Here is a 16,762-nt window from a genome sequence, read left to right on the forward strand (position 1 = left end):
CTACCGGTAGATGGCGCAGCATTGTAATCACAAATGTTGGCTAAAACTGCCTAGGGCGGAGACCAGGGGACTGGATCGTAATCCTTGGCTAGAGAATATGTTTTATGATAAGAGAAGACAAAAACACATATGCTTGGAAAAGAATGAAAGATGATACAGTATCTATGAATGGCAGTTGATAAAAGCGACCAAAGGCATTGCACCGGTTAAAACTTTAATATTGGCTTCTGTACGGATTTTTCAAAGCGACATCTTGGAAAATGGCGAGATAACCTTGTGTATGCCCAAAGTAACATAAAATGATTACAGAGGGTATGCACATAGTAACACAGAAAACGATGACCGTGTGTATGTCCATAGCAACACAGAACATGATGACCTTGTGTATGTGCATTGTAACGCAGAAAAGATGACCTTGTGTATCTCCACATAAAAATTTAACACACAATTATGATATAGAAATGCAATTTTAAAAACGAATAGATATCTATCCTTACATGGCATAAGCATTTTATAATAGTAAATAGTAACCAGTAATAGCATCAAATAAATATGTTTATGAAGACATAAAAGAAGATCAATAGGACTATTCTTAAACTTGTTTGCTTTATAAATGACATTACCAATAAAAAATGAGACTCTGCCTTGAACTGAGTATTTCCTGAATTCTTACTAAAGTGATAAGCATGTCTGACCTTTATCAGTTGTTTATGCCATAGGAAACAATGCCATACTAAAAATAAAACACGAGACGCAACAGCTTTTTGACAATTTTGTATTCAGCATGAAATATAGTAATGGAAAAAAAGCGGCATGGTGTATTTACATGACACACTTTAACATTAGAATGTTGCAGTTTGAATAAATAAAGCAGAAAAATAAATTGCCATTTTTAGTACAGAGAGTAAAATGTCTTATTCCAGTAACTGATATTTTAGACCATTAAACAAAAATAGTAATGAAATGTGTCGAATAAAGTTAAAACCAACTGAATTCTGCTAAACAAAATGTTTTAGAAAAGGACAACGATCTCTTTCATTGTTTAATTAAAAATAGTTTCATGTTCATAAATTCTATTTCAATATTCAGAATAATTTTGGGTAAGTTCTAGCGAATTTCAGCGAGGAACAAATTTCAGATTATTACTGGACAGTTGGCCTGAATGGAAATAAAAATTACTTGAAGATAATACTGTATCACCAAAACAAACTAAATCATTGTCAATCCTACAATTGATGGCTATAATCGATGCTTTAAATGTCCAGCTAGTGAACTTTTGTAATTTTTTATCAACGGAAAACGAATTATTACGATTACATGTCACAGTTCAAGCCATGTTTATAAATACATTCTAAAATCAATGTGCTTTTAGTATTATCACACCTTTTAATGTAACATGCGGGTTATTTTTATCAAATGATGCATATAAAATACATATTTTTTACCAGTGGTTTAAAAAAGTAATTTTCAATTTCATACCCATCATAATATCAATGATTTAACTGAATAAAGGGAAGTAATGCAAATATCCAAATCCTACATTTTCTGAAGTAATTTTGTGTGTAAAGCATATAGGGTTTTGTATAAGATTGACGTAGACATACCACTGTCCCCAAGAGGCAAATAACCGGGTGATGAAAGCGATATTTTGCAGGAAGAGTAGAAGAAAAATAACATAGAATGATACAAGGACTGATGTGTAAAAGGACACTGCCATAAAGATCTTTGTTGATGGAGAAATACCAGAATTGAACTTTAATACAGTTAATGCCAAGCTTTTAGGATAAAGGTTGTAGAAAAAGGTACTTGGAGCTTTTATAGCACACATTGATATAAAAAATATTCTTTTTACCTAATTTTGACATGTTGTTTACTTTAAATATTAACACTATCATTGCTGCATTCTGTTTAATTCTCTAGGATTCATAAATAAGTGTGAACAAATGATGAGTTCTGTGCTTTTATTAAAAATCTTCTTCTGAGAACTCTTATGAAGCGACGCTTCATCACTTCACGTACGTATTTCATAAGTATGCGATAACGTATAATGCGACCCGACTCTCTAATCATTCGAATTGTCTTCCATTGACCAGAAGAAAAAAATGCATGTGTCCTTCACAGAAGCTAGTCAAGACTATTGTATTGAGAAGCATATGTTTAGAAAGGCAGGAAAATGTATATAAACAAAAAGGAAGTTAAAAGAAGAGCAAAAGAGAAGCAAAAGATACCAAAGGGACATTCAAACTCTTAAGTCGAAAATAAACTGACAACTTCATGGCTAAAAAAGAAAAAGACCAACAGACAAACAACAGTACACAAAACACAACATAGAAAACTAAAGACTGAGCAACACGAACCCACCAAAAACTGTGGGTGATCTCAGGTGCTCCGGAAGGGTAGGCAGAGTCCTGCTCCACTTGTAGCACCCGTCGTGTTGCTCATGTTAGTACAAACCCGGTAATAAGTCTAATTCGGTAGGTCACATTCGGGGAAAACGAGATGGGATTGTAGACATTTGAACATATCCGCTTTAATAGCTTCCATTTGAGCATCAACCCTCTATCAAGGAAATCATGATAGGAAATACAAGCCCTGGAATATCGTATCAACTGGGAGATATATACTCCATATGAAGCCGCTGCTGGAATGTTGTTACATAGAAATCGAAATTTCACAATTGTGAAGCTGTAATCATCTCTTTTGTTGAAAGTTTTGTTTTCAACCGACCCTCATTGTCAATTTCTAGATGCAAGTAAAGATATGAGGCAACTTAACTGTATCTGTTGCATCCTTAATCTTAAGTTCGATGGGATAGATGCGTTCAACAGATTGTTAAAAGTCAAGTACCTTTCCATGATAAAGTTGTACCTTAGTATTTTTGAATAATTTCCACATTTATCATTTAAAAATTTACCAATTTGTTTTATAAAAGATCATGCTTCATCAGGAACGCTCAAAGCAGAATATTTGAAAGCCAAGGATGTGTTAGAACCGAAACAGTATAATTTTCCGTTGTCTTTTAGTTATGCTTATTTTTCACTTGTGTTAGAAGTTCCTCAATCTTTAATGTTTCCCATCGGTCTGCAATAGAGGGTTTTAACTAAATTTTTTTTTATAAACGTATGAATGATTGTCCAATTTTCAATATAAACTGATGTATAAACCTATTGGTCAAATTTTCGAATGAGTGTGAACAGTCGCCGGAATATTTCGGTTACCAGTGCTCTTCGCTATTTTTCTTTCGTTCCTCCCCCAAGTTGTAAAAATCGTAAACCAACTTACTTTGAAAAAGATTGTTTGCTCACACCGTTGGGAATCAAACTAGTACACAAATGCGATATCAAGGTATAGCTGTTTAAAGTTTTGATAATAGCTTAAAAATTATTTCAAGCTACAGTCACAATATTCACTTTGCTAATTTTTTATACATTTTTTTTATTTGCAAAATATTTTAAGCAAATTTTTAAACCTGCAAGTACAAGGTTAAAAAGAATAAAACCGGAAAAATTATGTTATATCCTTATCAGTTTGGTCAATAATAAAGTTTTATAATAATGCTGCTTTATGTTGCTTAAGTTGCATAGGTTAAATATTGAGAAAATAGTAAAGGAAATTTATTTAATTTGATGGTTACACCCAGATAAAGGGAAGTAACCCGACCTTTACACACTGTATCACTTACACTTGACACCAGCATTTTTTTTTTAAAATGCGCATGACATTTGGCAAAATTTCAATATATATTTGAGATATGGAAAAATTAAATCTTTGAAAGCAATTTTTTCCCTATAATAAATCATTAAAAAACATCATAACTATAAAAGTGAACAAATGAGCTATGAAATATAAACTAGTAACATTTTAAACAAATTGAAAGAAAAATTGAATTTTATCACAAACAACATGCGTCTGATAAATCGTTATCATACTATGGTGCAATTGTTGACTAATTAAGGCCTATGAATTGTATTTTATAACGTTATTAAATATAATCAAAGCAAACATGATACGAATACATTTTAGAAAATCTCTCTCAAAATGTAATAAACATTTTGTAACTTCAAAGTAGCTTATTCTAAATGGTCCTGGAGAAAATATAGGCTTTATATATTCACTTAATTCGGCAAAAATAACACACTTTGCAATAAAAACGTAAACAAAGATAAATTTGCCCCTTCCGCTCGGAAAATTATTAGGCTCTCTCCCCTAAACTCAAATCCAGGATTTGTCCCTGCAAGTGATCCTTTAGTAGCCAAGTTTATTATAGAACATGAAACTAAAAAGAAAAATAAGAAGTTGTGGTATGATTGCCAATGAGACAACTATCCATGCACCAGAGATCAAAAGATTGTATTTGCTAATGAAATCGGTAAAATTATTGTCAACTTACTGATAATTTAGATATTTTTCTCGGGTTTTTTCAACAACTTCTGACGGTTTATATTTTTCGTTAAAGTTTCCTTTTTCAAAATGTTCACCTCATTTTGTTCAGTCAAGGGGTTTTTCGAAATCATTTGCCTACCACTATCTTCCTAAAAACGAGTAGAACTACCTTATTTTACTTACCTTTAGTGAGTTGCCTGTTATTGATAAGATAGTAGGTGACTTGTGACTGAAGAAAGTTAGCTCTTTTGTTTCTAAATACGTAGGTCTTCGTCCGAGGGATGAAATAGCCAGTTCTTCCATGGTATAGTCTGTTGTTTAGTATTGACCTCTAGTCAGCTTTTGAAAATAACTGGTTTTTAATGGGATTTGGTTACAGTTGGAAAATATCCAGTTTGTACGGTTTAATTTCTTGTGCATTCTTGCTACCTATTTCAACAAAAGAATTAAACAAATAAACTAAAATGAAATGGAGTTTTATGTGGTTTATCTTTTTATTGCATCTATTTACTAAGTTTTATTTAAATGTTATAATACGATCTCGATTTCAGTCATTAAAAGTCGTGTTTATGTATTTTGATACACAGTTTCGAGTATAAGCATGTTTTGACGTGTGACTCTGATGTATGGTCTTATTATTTAATATGGCACCTATGTTGTAAAGAAAAAGATGCATTCTACAGTGTTAAAAAATTAATATACAATTAAATGATAGATAATGAATATCGTGTTATAATTAGAATCAGAACTTTTTATTGTACAAACCAGGGGCCCAGGAAGGTATAATACACATAAACAATATGACTAGAAGTATTTATATTAAATCTACATAATAGACATGTAAAAAACAACAACACACACACAAAAACCCAATCCGACATCATCAACATGTCAAAACGAATGCTGTATAATAAAACTAATATTAAATTGACATTGACCTTTAATAGTAACTATTGGTAAAGTAAATGCCCAGCGGACAATATTACAAACACATTGAGACATGAATATTAAGTTTATTGAAATCAAGTTGTGAACAATAAAATGGGTAATGAATTTTGCCTGCCTCAGGAAAGAAAGACATTTCAAGTACAGGTTAAAAGAGTTTATATCATTTGTATAAAGAGTTCATACAAGTCGAAATGTATGTCAAACATTTGTATAAAGAGTTCATACAAGTCGAAATGTATGTCAGACATTTGTATAACATTATATATGATGCATGAGTCTGTAAATAATTCTTCCATGATTTAATACGGTTAAGTATTGCATCACCACACTGTTCAGGACGTCTTCCAGTTGTACATTTCCTTTTAAGAATTTTACACGAAGTGAGATTTTTAATTTCTTCATTCAGTGTTGCTTAATCTTATAATTTTCATATTGAAGTATTTTGCGGGTTTTTAACCCGAACAAAGCGTGCTCCTACAAAACTGATATGTCAACATCATGATTAGAATAAGATTTTAATGTATTTGCGTGTCGACATAAATAACATTTAACTATTTTTTCATGAGCAATTAATGTTAAATTGAATACATCAAAATTGACTATTCAATACTTCTTCCTAAAGTAATATAAATCCTTTACAAAATAGTATAAATATAAATTTTATTTATTTATAAAGATTCGGTCTATACTATTTACAATTTGAATAATTTCTATGTCATTATAAGTATTAGTAACGCAAACTTATTTATGGTTTTCTTACAGAAGGATCATTGTTATTTATTTTTAGGGATATCTTATTTCCGTTTTTTTTAATTAGACACTACAGGATAGTTCAGATGTAAATATGAAAATTATATTTTTCATCCTTTTAATTGACTTTAAATTGAAATTTCAACATGTATATTCAAGGACATGTTCTTTTAATGAACAGTTTAAATATCAATTTTCAGTTTATGGTTATAATTAGGTATATTCCCTTAAGTTTTGTGAATTTGGATAAATACACTGACGTTTGATTTAAATATTTAAGATATTTGAACCATATTACCATTGTCGGGTTGAATTATACCCTAAAATATTGAGTCCATATTGGAAATGTACGCCGTTCTCAAAACCTCTGAAGAATCCATGATGCAACAACCCCCATGATGTGGTATGATTCCCAACGAAACAATTATCCCCAAGAGATAAATTGAAGTTGTATCTATTTTAGCCAACGTACGGTCTTCAACAATGAGATAAACCCATACCGTATAGTCGGCTATAAAAAGCCCCGACATGAAAAATAATACAATTCAAACAAGAAAACTAACGACCTAATTTATAACAAAACAATAAACAAAAACAAATATGACCGACATGAACCAACGACAACTACTGCACTACGGGCTCCTCAGTGAGGTTAAGGTGGTTGGTCGTCAGATTTGTTCTTACCTTTCCCAAATTCTCTCTTGTTTCTCACTTGCAAACAAAATGACCTACGCCCATTCTCCCTTTCCAAACTTTTTTCAAATGATTGAAAAATTTCAATAGCTAACTTTTCATCGTCCTAGGTATGCATATAAATGCTGATTATATCTGGTGCTGTTGGACTTTTTAACCATATGTTATTTCAGTACCTAAATTGAAAGCTTGTGTTTAAAGTCCTAAGCACAAAAAGTTTAATCGAGGGGATAAACATAAGATGGGCTATATGAAATTAGGATGACATAAAAACAGGTTAGGTTGAAATTAATTTTAATTTTGACACTGGAAGAGTTCTTCTAGGATTAAATTGTCTAGCTTTGTTTGTGCTTATAACAGTGAGGTCACAAAAACGTGTATATATGCTGAAGCTTGGTAAGGAAAAAAAAACAAAACGTAACTCAGAATGCTATTCAATATAAATTGAGCTGAATACGAGTCCAAAATTCAATATTCTTATTAAAGATGAATAGTTTTTTGTTTGTCACCCCTTCAAACTCTATTTTCTCCTATCACATACCATTTCCTCCAATCTTACCCTTCCAATTGTTTTACTTTTAGAATATCCAACAGATGCAAGTTACATGTAAATTTGATTTTCTTAAAAATATGGACAGTAACAAGTCATGATAGATTACATGGTACGGTACTCTCTCCAGCAAAAAGTCTAAGATTCAAGTCAAAGAAATATAAAAATTGCTATTGACAAAAATAAAAACTAGGATTTTACTTTCAAAATTTAAATGTCAGTAAAGTCTATAGCTTTAAGATATGTTATCAACAACACAGAAAACCTACGTAATATTTATTTTAAATCATACAAAATACAGACATTTCAATTTCAATGTATACGTTTATTTGTAAACAAGACACTGGTTTGTTGAATTAAATGTAGTTAAGATTTTTAACAGACAAAAACAAAAACATTATTCATATTGGATTTTTCCCTTATTGATATTATGATTTCTCATATCAGCTTTAATACTATGAAAACGACAATTGCTTCGTTTTGATGTAGGCCTAATTGTTACGCTTTCACAAAGTTGAAAGATAGCAAGAAGTTTCCATTGTATGGAATTCCACCACCAAAAATGTCAACTCCTCAGAGTAACAACAAAACAGAATCTATGTAAAGCAAACAATAACACCCACGGCCATATCATTGAGGAAGTTGACTCTATGAACTATCTAGACGTCACAATACACAAGTCATTAAGTTTGACAAAACAAATTCATAACATCTCAAAGAAAGCAACCCCACCAGAAATTTTCTTCAAAGAAAAATAAAAAAACATTCCTAGTCATACTAAAGCCCGATACCATAATGCGCTCGTAAGACCATGCATTGAAAATTAAAGTAACATCTTGGATTCTGCAACGAAGAACAACATAAACAAACTTGGATTGAGAGTTGTCTCATTGGCACTCATACCACATCTTCTTATTTAAATTGAAACTGGTCCGAAAAACTGGTCCGAAACAGAGCACAAAGTAAAAATTATCATGTTTTTATACGTTCTGATTTTGCCATACCATCTACAAAATTACAGTCATTGACCAATCTAATTGAAATATAGATCTCTGATTTCGTGATGCTCCTAAGACTTTGATGAGCAGGCTAAATCCGATAGATCTGAATTTTAATCAGATTGGGTCATTGACATCAAGAGCAAGGGGCTACGAAGAGCGATTCCTTTTGAAAAAACCCAAGTATATCGTTACTCGTTTTCATCAGACACAATCAGAATCTGAAATGGACTGCCACAACGATTAGTGTGTTACACAACCATTGAAATATTCAGAAGGGGTGTGCAAGAGGTTCAGTGTCGCTAAGTGTTAAACCTTGTTTTAAGCTTTATTTCAATGGAACACAGTCGCGCTGTATATAGTTTGTACTTATCTTCACGTGTGATTTTCCACATCGAACACACGTACATAAACAGTACGAAAATACTCCCACGCAAGAACTGTACTTTAAAGAGAGAAAGAAAGAAGAAGAAAAATACGGCTAAATTTGACGACATATCATTACAGTAATTGGTTTCTTTATTTCTAAATTTGTACAATATTTTTTCTCTATTTCCTTAGACTTTTCTGCAATATTTAAATACTAATATCTAAAATTCAGATCAAAATAACATTAAAAGTAAAAGAAAGATTGATTGATTAGAGTTTGATTACGCGAATAAAATAACAAAGACGGTTAATTTTTTAAACGTAAAAAAAACCCGAAACAAATCATTTGTAAAATGTATAAATTCTTACCCTGATTTATCTAGGTGTGTGTCCAGTATAGGTAAATTATGATAGACAGTACAGTAATTGATCATATTAACTTTCTATACATCCCAAAAATGTATATTGCATAAAAGATATCAATTAACAGATATATGTAATAGCTAATTTCTTATACTAACAGGATTAAACATAAAATTAAACTTACTTCAAAAAGGTGACTTTTCACTCCTTAATATCATTTAACATGGATTAGTAAAAAAAACATAAATGTTCTATACATAAAGAGGTACATGTAATATCCGTTGAAATTTGTGAAGCGAGACGTTTTGTTCCGACATGTTTCCTTCAATTACATCTTTTATTGAATTCTTTGGTATTTTCGATTTAATATAATATAAGTTTATTCAAGTGTTTGAATTTAAAATTCCTTATATTTGTATATAAAATGTATATAATGATATTTCATTTTGTTCCTTAATTAAATTAATTAATAAACCATGTTTAAACATCGTAACGTTCATGTCAAAGTACGAGAGTCGTAAAAAATGTAATATCTACCTAGCAAAATAAATTCCACTTTCTAATGAATAAAACTGTATCAAATTTTGTAAAGTTTATTTCTTTAAATCGAGTCATAAATAAAAAATAAAAGTATCAAATCTTTTATGAACATGATGTTCTAGATTTTTTATGAGGTCGAAATGGCTTTCAGAATGTGTCAAAATTGAAAATCAAACTTGCTGAAATTTTCTAAATTTACTTTCATCGAGACCACCTAAGAGGTAGAAGTTTCTTTTAGACCCAACCCTTCTATACATTAGGAGTTACATACACAAAAGGACCCTAATATTTTTTTCCAAAAATAACTATGCAAACATTGCCTGAGGGGGTTGGAAATTTAAATCTTAAAGACCTTATTTTTTTTTGGCGCCCCAAATTTTGGGTTCCGAGCCTACCTGGTGAACCTGGTGAAGGTCACTCTAGAAACACGTGTCATGTACTGAACTTGATATCTAACGTTTAATTTGCTCATTCTATAAAACCCACCTACACGATCTACCCCAAGGCAAAGTTGAAGTTTTTTTTCTATGTAGACCCCTTGATATAAACCGTTTGATATAAACGCTATTGATCATGTTGTTGTGATTATTTCAGACAAAGGTCAGAAAATGACCTCGAATTTAATGAATTCATTACGTGTGGTTTTTTAACACACAACACTGGCACGAAACACTGATAACAACAAACTATTGCATAGTAACTAAAGGAGGTATTGGATAAAGTCAATTTGATAGTCTTCCTAAATATGAATGAAATAGGTGTCACTGAACGTTACGTAAACAACAACCAATAAAGCAATGTGACAGCAAACAAACGACACAAAAACCAAAAATATGTATACCATAGAAATGCGATTATCCTCATTATATCTAACGATGTGAAAACTGCGAACTGGTTACTTCAGGAGCCTATGATCAATGCGCATTATACTGTAACATATTATTTAACACATTTAAAATTCAAATATCATTTTATATTTTCGATGAAATAAATTTCAAAGAAATGTGATGACCAAAAAATGATTTTTCTAGGTCACATTTACATTTAATCCGACTAAGACAGTCTATTCTGTGACTGAATCAAGAAAATCGTGATCAAACTTAGAGTCATACAATTGACGACTTTAAACACACTGGTCGTGACTTCGTTTTTAATAACACGAAGAAAATCACGATACGAAACAAAGGACTCTCGTATCAATATGGAAATTTACATTTCATTTGCCTGTACTGTTCGAAAAAAATCAGTTTTATGCACTCTATGAACTTTGGAGACTAAGTCATAAAATAAAAATGGTTGAAAAGGTTATTATATACATAAGACGCTAATCATGAAAATTAATCAAAATTCTCAAAGTAAGAAAAAAAGACTGACTGACACCCTATAAAACTAGATCCCTACTCGTAGAATAGAGCTATGATAGCATTTGATATTGACGGAAGATCGAACGTTTTTTTGTTGACAATAAACGAGTGTTGCCTTGCATATTTATAAATCCAAAAGGAATATGTATTTACGTGCCCTCTCTTTGCAGTATTCGTGCTGCTCCAAAGTATAGTTGTCCTCTTTATATAATATGAAAATAAAGATGTGGTATAATTGTCAATGATAATCCTATCACCCAGAGGACGAGGATGTACACAATTATAGGTCACCGCACGGTTTTCAACAATATTCTAAGTAGAACCCATACCTTATTGGTAGCTATAAAAGGGCCTGGCATGACAAAATGTGGAGCAAAGACTCGGGTTATGCTATAAACAATGAACGATAAGCAAATATGTTATAGTTTAGTTGGTTTCGTGCCTATCCGATTCAATAATAAGATCGATGATGTGGGGAATCCACTTGGCTGTCCGTGATGTGTAAATTTGAAATTGCGTTTGAAAGAGATCGAGTATATAAACTCCAACGTACACTATCTGTACAATAAAGCTCCCTAGCAACACCTCTTCGGAGAAGACCCACTGGTGGTCTACTGGATATCTGACCTTACCAATAACGCCCCTGTTCCAATGACACTGAATATTATCCATCTCATTTCCAGGTTCATCTCCTTTTCAAACCCTGCTATTTTGTATTTTGTTCACTTGTCTTTGTTTAATATAGGATTGAATTTTTACTTTATGTAAAGCAAATAACAATTAATCGTGTGGTAAAATACTTGGCATTACTTTACATTTGAATACAACTTATAAGTTGAAGTTACTTTACATTTGAATACAACTAATAAGTTGAAGTTACTTTACATTTGAATACAACTAATAAGTTGAAGTTATTTTTCATTTGAATACAACTAATAAGTTGAAGTTATTTTTCATTTGAATACAACTAATATGTTGAAGTTACTTTACAAATGAATACAACTAATAAGTTGAAGTTACTTTACATTTGAATACAACTAATAAGTTGAAGTTATTTTTCATTTGAATACAACTAATATGTTGAAGTTACTTTACAAATGAATACAACTAATAAGTTGAAGTTACTTTACATTTGAATACAACTAATAAGTTGAAGTTACTTTACAAATGAATACAACTAATAAGTTGAAGTTACTTTACAAATGAATACAACTAATTAGTTGAAGTTACTTTTCATTTGAATACAACTAATAAGTTGAAGTTACTTTACATTTGAATACAACTAATAAGTTGAAGTTATTTTTCATTTGAATACAACTAATATGTTGAAGTTACTTTACAAATGAATACAACTAATAAGTTGAAGTTACTTTACATTTGAATACAACTAATAAGTTGAAGTTACTTTACAAATGAATACAACTAATAAGTTGAAGTTACTTTACAAATGAATACAACTAATTAGTTGAAGTTACTTTTCATTTGAATACAACTAATAAGTTGAAGTTACTTTACATTTGAATACAACTAATAAGTTGAAGTTACTTTACATTTGAATACAACTAATAAGTTGAAGTTATTTTTCATTTGAATACAACTAATAAGTTGAAGTTACTTTACATTACATTTGAATACAACTAATAAGTTGAAGTTACTTGACATTTGAATACAACTAATAAGTTGAAGTTACTTGACATTTGAATACAACTAATAAGTTGAAGTTACTTGACATTTGAATACAACTAATAAGTTGAAGTTACTTTACATTTGAATACAACTAATAAGTTGAAGTAAAGTATCATTTTTTCAATAAGAAAAAAATTCGTATATAATTCTTAATAGGTCAGCACCCCATTTGCATGGACAAATATAAATATTCGCTATTTTAATTGAAAAAACCTAAAAAAAAGTCGTATGACTTACTTATTAGGTTTCAATAGCATGTGTCCCAAAAACGAAAGATGTAAAATGTAAAAATAAGACATAGTAGTAACAAAATAAATATAATAGTTTTAATCAATATGACCTACCTCTGGATGTCTTGAATGATGAATGACTTCGAACGCTGAATTGTGTAACCATCGAAATATTGTTTCCTTTATGTATATATAAATACTGCTAACCATAAACAAAACATTTGGCAACATTCAGTAATTAAACCCTATTGATGAGGTCGTTCAATGAAATTCTATAACAAAATTACAATTTTTATAACAATAAAGCATTGAAACTGATTTTACGAGGAATTTAATATTTCAAGATCAATATCCATAAGGTTATTAATTTAATACAATGTTGCACATAATCAACAGTCTTTTAATGCCAAACTATGTTGTTTTTTGACTTATCATATTTTTGTTGTTATGAAAATTAATTCTTTCAAAATTAAATTTCCATCAAATAAAATGCACTGTAATACTGACAAGAATGTTTTCTTAAGGAATATATGATTTATTTAACATTATCATTATCTTTGATCTAAATTGAACAATATAATAAATGTACACTAAAGAAAGTTACATTTTATATCAAGTAATCTGACTTTGAAGAAAAGGTCTTTATCGACTTTTCATATTTTAACTTCTAACAGTGATTTGGCGGTTCCGTAGACAAAGGAAATTCACCAGTTACAAAGTTTGTAATACTTCAACGGTGATTGACGATGACACAACAGTTAAAAATCAGAAGATGTACTAAACAAAATATTTTGTAGCCATAATCCTCTCCTGAGTAGTAAAACTGAGAATTTTCCATCTATATTCGACGAATGTCATCGGGTGCTGATCTATAAAGAGAAAAATGTGTGGACACAGATTTGTGTCTTATATAAATTGCAAAGGCGCAATTTCCTCTTCTTCATATCTAAATCAAAGTTTTGCCAAAACTAACGATAAATCACACTGACATCTCCTTGCTCAGTCGTGTTTGGATTATCGTAGACTTCAGATGTTGTCCATGTAAGAAGATATACAAAAAGAGGCAAAAGGAACCCAGCGGACAATGAAAAATCAAAAGTCGAAGAAAATGAAGACTACGGATGGTCAAAGCAAGGAGGTGTTTTATTCGATACCTGTTAAACCTTCCGAAAGGATGACTTAAACTTTACAAATATGAAAGGAGGAGATAATAACAAATCATAAGTAAAAGAGAGACAAACAACATTTATATGATCGAAAAAAAAAGACGAAATGATAAACAATGTTCCATAAAAACATTATACAGAAAACTAAAGATTGAGAAAAATGGCGACTTCCGATACCGAGTAGACATCCCTTCGAACGTTTCACGGCATCGTGATTTGAATATAGTCGATCGTTATCGAGTATCTGTGTCAAAAATACCCTCATATACATGAATGTTCCAATTGCCGTCCGTAAAACTTTCGAATTTGGAGGGCAGACTTTAACTTTACAAACGAAGGGGATAATAACAAATCATAAGTCGAAAAAAACAGACAACACTATGATCGAAAGAAAAAGAAGAAAACACAAACAAAGCATTATACAGAAAACTATAAAGATTCCAACTGTCCGTCTAAATCAATAGATCAAAAATATTTCCCGTTGTGTTGAATGTATTCCCTTGCAAAATATACATGCTTGAAAAAATGACAAATGAATTAATGAATTATTAAATTAATAACATTATAGGTTCCATGGTGACACTATTTCCATGTTTTTTTCTTCTGAAAGCTACTGAAACTTTACATGTAGTGACTGATGCATTTTGTGGGGGGTATTGTTTTGGCTTTGTAATTTTTGGGATCAATGACGTTGAGTACATACGACGTAATGTCCTTTACCTCAATAGTCCATTTTCCAGTAATTCTTAAATCTAAAATATCCATGTAAAAGTGAAGTTAATGATACTCATTATTACGACACATAAAAGGTTTGTTTCATATCTAGATCTTTTGAAATTGATGATGATAGAAAACTGAAGGTATATGACAAACGCGATGCATTCAGTTTTCCTTTTGAAAACTGGTCGACGCACCTGGGCTCATTCCAAATAATTCGAGTTCATATCAATTCATTTATTTTCACATCATTGTCTGTTTAAAACCTGGACTTATAAAGAGAGACTTGTACTTGTAAATCCTTAAGAGTGACGCCATGAATTCTGTTCGTTGTTATTTGTACATGTATGCTACCATTATATAAATTACATCAGTTGGATTAAGGGGTAAGAAGAAGGAGAGAAAGTGAGTTTATCAAATGGTTCTGTCAATATCCATGTGACATCCTTTAAAAACACAACGTGTCTCTTTTTTTGTTTTATTAGTTGTTTTTGGCTTGGAACTAGCTTTCAGTAACTGCGAGTACTCTTTATACTTTTTGTCACCAATGTCCCAGGTTATGGAAGGGTTGGGCGCCCTCAAAATTGTTTAACCCTGCCTCATTCTGTATTTGCCTGTCCCAAGTCTGGAACCTGTAATTCAGTTGTTGCCGTTTGTTGCTTTATATCATATTTGTTTTTCGTTTGACGATTGTCGTCCTGTACATAAATCAGGCAGTTGGTTTTCTCATTTGCAATGTTTAACATTTTGTTATGGCGGGGCCTTTTTATCGTTGATAAGCGGTATATGGGTTTTGTTCATTGTTGAAGGCCGTACGGTGTCCTATAGTTGCTAACATCTAAGTAATTTGGTTTCTGGTGTAAGGTTCGGTTTCATTGGCAATCATACCACATCTTCTTATTTTGTATGTATATATAATATGATACCCTAAATCCTTAAGGATGACACCATGAATTTAGTTGGTCGTTATCACAAGTGTCACAAATTATTACTAGTATCCTTTAGTGTTCATGCACTGCCACCGAATTTGACAATATTTTTTTTATCGTCCATCTCATAACGACGTGCGTTGCACGAGAAGAAGACATTTTTTTTTCGTTTCGAAACACCTCACCACTACTGTTTTAGTGAGAAGAAGAACATTTTACCGTTTCAAAAAACTTTTTATTTCCCTGGTTTCTGTATGTTTCTGTAATATCTTTATTTCTGATTTTTTCTTGTTGCAGTAGGTGTGGTTGCTACTTTTGTTTGTTGAATATAAAAAAAATAAGACGCGGTTGTTCGAGTATGTCAGTACAATTAAAAAAGAAACTGAAATACGATAAAGTCAACACATTTTTCAAAGGGGCATATGTTTTTGGTGGCATTTTTTGTTTGTTTGTTCTGTAGTTAATGTTAATCAACGGGTGGTTTGTAACTATATATATTTTAAAAGTTAAAAGACACTGCAGCAGGAACGCTTAAGAGCAAAAACGAAATATATCTTAACGCTTTAAGGCATAAAACCCAAAATAAACACAAAAGCGCTTTTCCTTTATTTTTGGGTTTTTCGTGTGCGTGTGATTTTGTGTTATGAAATGATATACAATATCCTATCTTTTCTCCTTACATCGTCAAAAACCATCTGAAAGGGCGGATCCAGGGTCCAAGGAAAGTGGATATGACGTAATTGTCAACATGATTTAAAAAAAAGCTGAGCATGGCATGGCGATTTTTTTAACGATTTTTAGCAAAAAAAGGGTGGGGCATATGATGCCCTCTACGACCCCCTAAAATCGCCACTGATCTGTAAACTTTGTCCGAAGGACTGGCATCCTTATTTTTTAGTACAACTAGGTAAATTAGGACCTACAAAATTATGGGCAAAATATATCTTTAATATGAAAATAAGGAGATGTAGTATATATGATTGCCAATGTGACAACTATCCACCAAAGTTAAAATGAAGTGGATGTAAGCAATTATAGGCAACCGTATGGCCTTCAACAATGAGAAAAAAAATTAA

General features: G+C 31.3%; 1 protein-coding gene across 3 annotated transcripts in view; it reads right to left on the minus strand.

The window, feature by feature from the left end:
- LOC127705178 (uncharacterized) overlaps positions 1-13,103 on the minus strand; it is a 61,746-nt gene extending 48,643 nt beyond the window's left edge. The window contains exons 1-2 of one of the 3 annotated variants that reach the window (XM_052209427.1): positions 12,985-13,103; positions 4,567-4,808 (exon numbers count right to left, since the gene is read on the minus strand). In XM_052209427.1, coding sequence (XP_052065387.1) covers positions 4,567-4,686 — 120 coding nt within the window. In that variant the 5' untranslated portion in view covers positions 4,687-4,808; positions 12,985-13,103. Of the gene's footprint in view, positions 1-4,566; positions 4,813-9,060; positions 9,205-9,238; positions 9,348-12,984 lie in introns of those variants that run through there. The other 2 variants (XM_052209428.1, XM_052209429.1) reach the window with 2 other exon arrangements.
- Between the last annotated feature and the right edge of the window lie 3,659 nt (positions 13,104-16,762).

Source organism: Mytilus californianus, unplaced genomic scaffold (genome assembly GCF_021869535.1).
Source record: "Mytilus californianus isolate M0D057914Y unplaced genomic scaffold, xbMytCali1.0.p SCAF_6, whole genome shotgun sequence".
NCBI lineage: Eukaryota > Metazoa > Mollusca > Bivalvia > Mytilida > Mytilidae > Mytilus > Mytilus californianus.